Source organism: Myotis brandtii, unplaced genomic scaffold, assembly GCF_000412655.1.
Source record: "Myotis brandtii unplaced genomic scaffold, ASM41265v1 scaffold235, whole genome shotgun sequence".
NCBI lineage: Eukaryota > Metazoa > Chordata > Mammalia > Chiroptera > Vespertilionidae > Myotis > Myotis brandtii.
This window is the reverse complement of record NW_005358857.1, coordinates 121,049-125,360: the sequence shown is the minus strand read 5'-3', so window position 1 is coordinate 125,360 and position 4,312 is coordinate 121,049. Positions and strand designations below refer to the sequence as shown.

The window sequence follows — 4,312 nt, the reverse complement described above, 5'->3', positions numbered from 1 at the left end:
GAGCGTGTGGCACCTGGAAGTGGGAGTCCCAGTACCTCTGACCTGGGGACGCAGGATTTCCTAAGGGTGAGGAGAGGCAAGGGTACGTATGTTCCCCATCCGGGAGCTGTTCCCACGTGGGGGAATCTTTACAGGCACCGGTGGCTCCGTCTTCTGGGTCTGTAACCTCTCCTCTCCGAGAGTGGGCACCATGCTGAGCGTCCACCTGGTGGCAGACACTCGGGACAGCCTCCCTGTCTCCTTAGGAGCAGGAAGTCACCAGAACCTACTCCTAGGTCTTGACTTCCAGAGGCCAGACTCCGGTTCCAGAAAGAGCTGAGACAAAGGCCGGGTTTGTAAGAAATCTGATTATTCAAATTTATTACCATCAAGTTTTATGCAATGATGCTGTAGTTTTCTTAACAAATAGAAAACAGACTGTGTACAACAGTGAACTCTACAGCACTAGCATCCACAAGGTAAAAATGAATGTCGCATCCAACATTACCAACCCTGGATTGTTGATCTTGACCGAGCCTAGCTAGATCTTGGGACGTCTGCTTCGCGCCCCTCGGCTAAAACAGCTATGCACCCTTCCCCGCCCCCACTTACCTACCTAGATAGTGCTGCCCAGAGGAAGAGGCCCTCTCCCTGCCCCTCAGCAAGCCAAGATTATAAGGATTGATTATAGTACCATGGAGAAAAGTCCAGTAGTCTTGCCACATTGGTTCATGAGGGCATCTTGAAGGAGTGGAAAAGAGCAATTCTCACGGGCTTTCAAAATAGCTGCAAACCAGGGAGGAAAACCATCCGGCCCTTCTCTGAGAACAGACATGTGCTACCAGGCCTACTGGCCTGGACCTGAAGGGCCAGCCATGCCCCTGCTTGGCCCTGAGGTGTGTAGGGTGTGGCACACACCCTGACCTGTGCCAACTGCTTCGGCCACATGGCCAGACCCACAGCCTCCCACCACCGCACCGCACCGCACCGCACCCCGCAGTGCCGTGGACAAATGCCAGCCTCCGCGGGTCCTGAGGTCATCCTGGCAGCTCGCAGGGAGCCCCAGGGGCACCGAGCCGCCTCCCCTCTCAGGGGTTTGAAGCAGAGGCCAGGAAATGACTCTCTTTTTTTCCTTTTTTTTTTTTCTCCTTTTTTTTGGGATTTTTGGATTGTTGTTTTTGTTTTTTGTTGTTGCTTTTTTTAACCTTTGCAAACACGATGGTGATGAGGAACGCCTTGCCAGGCTCCCCCGACACGTCTGGGGTTCTGGGCTGTGAACGTTAAACACACACTGGAATAGATGACTGGGCTGAGTGTTTCCTATCTCTTCCTCGCCCACCACTGTCTGTGGGGCCTAAAATAAGGCTCTTAAGGAGAAACAAAACAAAACTTAAAAAAAAAAAATTGTTCCCTGCATTTGGCTGAAACAAGATCTTGTCTGAAGGCCTGGAAGAGCAGCGGAGCGGTGAGGCCCCCGGGTAGGCTGGCGGCCCCGGCTCCACGTGCATGAAGAAGGCATGATCGTCCTTCAGCAGTAAAACTTACATAAAAAAGGACCCAAGTAACTCAAAACAAAAAATAGACTACACCCCAACCCCCATGGCAGCCCACTCTGCAGTGAAGAATTTGCAAAAGGAAACATCCGAGAGAAGAGGCTAGAATCCCTCAGTCTACTCCACTTAATGTATAAAAAAGAGGCTTTGGCCCCATCCCCACCCCATGAGAAGAAGCATGAGAAATGCGACAGCGGAGCAGAGAGTTCGAGGTGGGCTCTGGGCGGGCCTGGTGGAGAGAGATGGCGGCCGCGCCTGCCTGCCGGCCCCCCAGTGGCCAGGGGTTCCGAGCTCTCTGTTGTGGCAATGTTCCTGAAACGCTGTGATCCCAGGGGCTGTGCTCTGTCAGCAACGGCATCCGTGCAGGAGGGCTGGATGATGGTCGGTATGGCTCAGAGGAGCTGGTCCCCTCCGGAGCCCCTAGGCAGGGGCGGCGAAGGAGAGGGGGCGGTAGTTACGTTGCATAGTGGTCAAAGCTGCCGAGGTACTCCAAGGCTGCACGGTAGCACAGCTGGTACTGGTCCTGCCGGGAGAGGGGGGTGGTGAGCACGGGCAGTGCCAGCAGGTTCCCCAACATACTGCCAAGGGCACTCACTGCAGCCAGTGGGCCAGAGACTTGGCCTCTGCTGGCCAAGAGCAGATGCTGGACCCAGACCTCTGCCCCAGGCAGCATCCCGAGGGCCTGAAAGAATCCCTGAAGGCTCATCTCTCGCTCCCTTTCCCACTGTCCACATCCACCTACTGCCCCCGAGTTACCCTGTAGGGACTGCTATGTCCAACTCCAGCCGGAGCCAGGGACACCACGGGTGCTTAGTGCAGAGCTGCCGAATGAGGAGCACGTCCTACGGTGGAGTCGGGCTCCCAGAGCCATCCTGCCCTCGAGGCCCAGGCAGAGCTCGCCATGCTCAATGTCGGCGGTGTGCTCATGCACCGGCCACGTACCTCCGTCTGCACCATGGCCGGGCGCTGTGTGCGCAGGGTCTTCACGGTCTGGAACATGTCCACCACACCCTCGTAGCGCATCCGCTCCAGGACGATGCTCAGCGTGATGAACACCCCGGTGCGGCCCACGCCAGCACTGCTCAGGGACAGCATTGGGTCAGGGGCCCGATCTACCAGGCCCGCAGGCCACCCGCGCCCCTGTCAACCCCTCCGGGGGCCAGCCCCACCTGCAATGCACCGTGATGGGCCCGTCCTGCCCAAACTGCTCCTTGGTCTTGTGCACCTGCCCGATGAAGTCAATGAAGCCCTCCCCGGTCTTGGGCACACCCTGCTCTGGCCAGTCCGTGAACTGGAACTGCCGGATTGTCCTCGACTGCCCATCCTGGGAGAGGCAGGAAGGGAACGGGGTGAGTGCCGCAGGCGGCGGCCCCACCAGACCAGGAGGGTAGCCCGATGACACAGGTGAGCACCCTGGGAGCCAGGGCACATGCAGGCAGCCCCCGCCCCACGTGCTCAGGCAGCTACAGACACGGTCCCCTGTCCAAACTCACCCGGGCGTCCGTGACCTTGAACTCACGCAGGATATACTGTGGCATGTTGTACTCAGCCATCGGGTCAACAACAAAGTACTGGTAGCGAGCAGAGCGCTCTGCTGGCCAGTACTGGTGGCATTTCTCCTGTGGACAAAGGGCCCGCCGCTATGATCAGGTGGGGAGGAAAAAGGGAGGGGGCTCCCAGGATCAGAGGATTCTGAGGCCGGACCCCTAAGGTGGTGATAATTGGGGCTGGGGTGGGGGGAGAGGGGACCAGAGGTTATGCTGATGGGAGGCTGGGTATGAGAGGAGAGAAGAGTGAGGGGGGGCTGGTATGCTCCCAGGTATCAGAAGGGCCCTGGGGGTGGGCTCACCCTGCCCATCTCCCGAAGCCTGGTCAGCATGACGATGATGGTGGAGTTGTGCTCCCACAGCATGCGCCAGAAGTCCTCGGTGCTCTCTGCCAGGGGCCCCTGTGTGGCTATGTAGGCCTTTTGCTGCCTGGGGTGGACATAAGACTGGACATGCTGGAGGTGCTGTGCTCCCCGAGTCTCCCCAAGACTGCAGAGTCTCTTGGAGCTCCACTCAGATCACCCCTCCTCCGGGAAGCCCACTCTAACCGTCTGGGCTGGCCCTACTCTGTGGTACCCCCAGCCAGCCAGGCACAGGCCTAGGCACCCACAGAGCAGAGTGTGGTGGGCAGACACAAGCATGCTAACCTGTAGCCATCCAGGAAGCTGGCATTGATGTAGTCAGAGCCCTCCACACCCCGGATGGGCTGCAGGCACACTCGGGTCAACTCATAGGGCATGATGTTCACCAGGCGGTTCTTGAACTTGTTGCAGGGCAGGTTGGCGCTGATGAAGCGGGATGTGTGGGCCTTGGAGCTGGCCAGCAACTAGCGAGAGGGAGGGACTGGTCAGGCCTGGCTTCCTGGGGGTGTGTGTGGGGGGGACTCATCCCCATGCCCCAATCCAGGCCCAGCCCTTGGCCCACCTTGAACTCGAGCTCCATGGCGGTCACACTCTCCCCAGGAGGCACTTGGCCCAGCTTCTGGATGTGGGCGTAGAGGTTGCGGGCGGGCACCTCTGTGTGTCCGCACGTGGCGGCCTCCAGCAGCGCCTCGTGGATGAACACGTACTGGTCCTCTGTCTGTACCATGTAGTTGCGCTGGGATCGCATGCACGTCACGTGGCCGTAGATGTCAACCGTCTTCTCGTGCTTCATGCGCTCCAGCATGGCGTCGATCACGATGAAGCAGCCCGTGCGGCCCACACCCGCGCTGCAGGACACGGGCTCGGCTTG

At 58.8% G+C, this 4,312-nt stretch overlaps 1 protein-coding gene across 5 annotated transcripts in view; it reads right to left on the bottom strand.

Moving 5' to 3' along the window:
• Nucleotides 1–332: 332 nt before the first annotated feature.
• PTPRF (protein tyrosine phosphatase, receptor type, F) overlaps nt 333–4,312 on the bottom strand; it is an 80,522-nt gene continuing 76,542 nt past the window's right edge. For 4 of the 5 annotated variants that reach the window (XM_014540021.1, XM_005866604.2, XM_005866608.2 and 1 more), the window contains 7 exons: nt 4,004–4,289; nt 3,727–3,905; nt 3,382–3,508; nt 3,026–3,151; nt 2,702–2,856; nt 2,475–2,610; nt 333–2,055 (listed from right to left, as the gene is read on the bottom strand). In XM_014540021.1, the coding sequence (XP_014395507.1) occupies nt 1,987–2,055; nt 2,475–2,610; nt 2,702–2,856; nt 3,026–3,151; nt 3,382–3,508; nt 3,727–3,905; nt 4,004–4,289 (1,078 nt within the window). In that variant the 3' untranslated portion in view covers nt 333–1,986. The remainder of the gene's footprint in view (nt 2,056–2,474; nt 2,611–2,701; nt 2,857–3,025; nt 3,152–3,381; nt 3,509–3,726; nt 3,906–4,003; nt 4,290–4,312) is intronic. The other variant, XM_005866607.2, reaches the window with a different exon arrangement.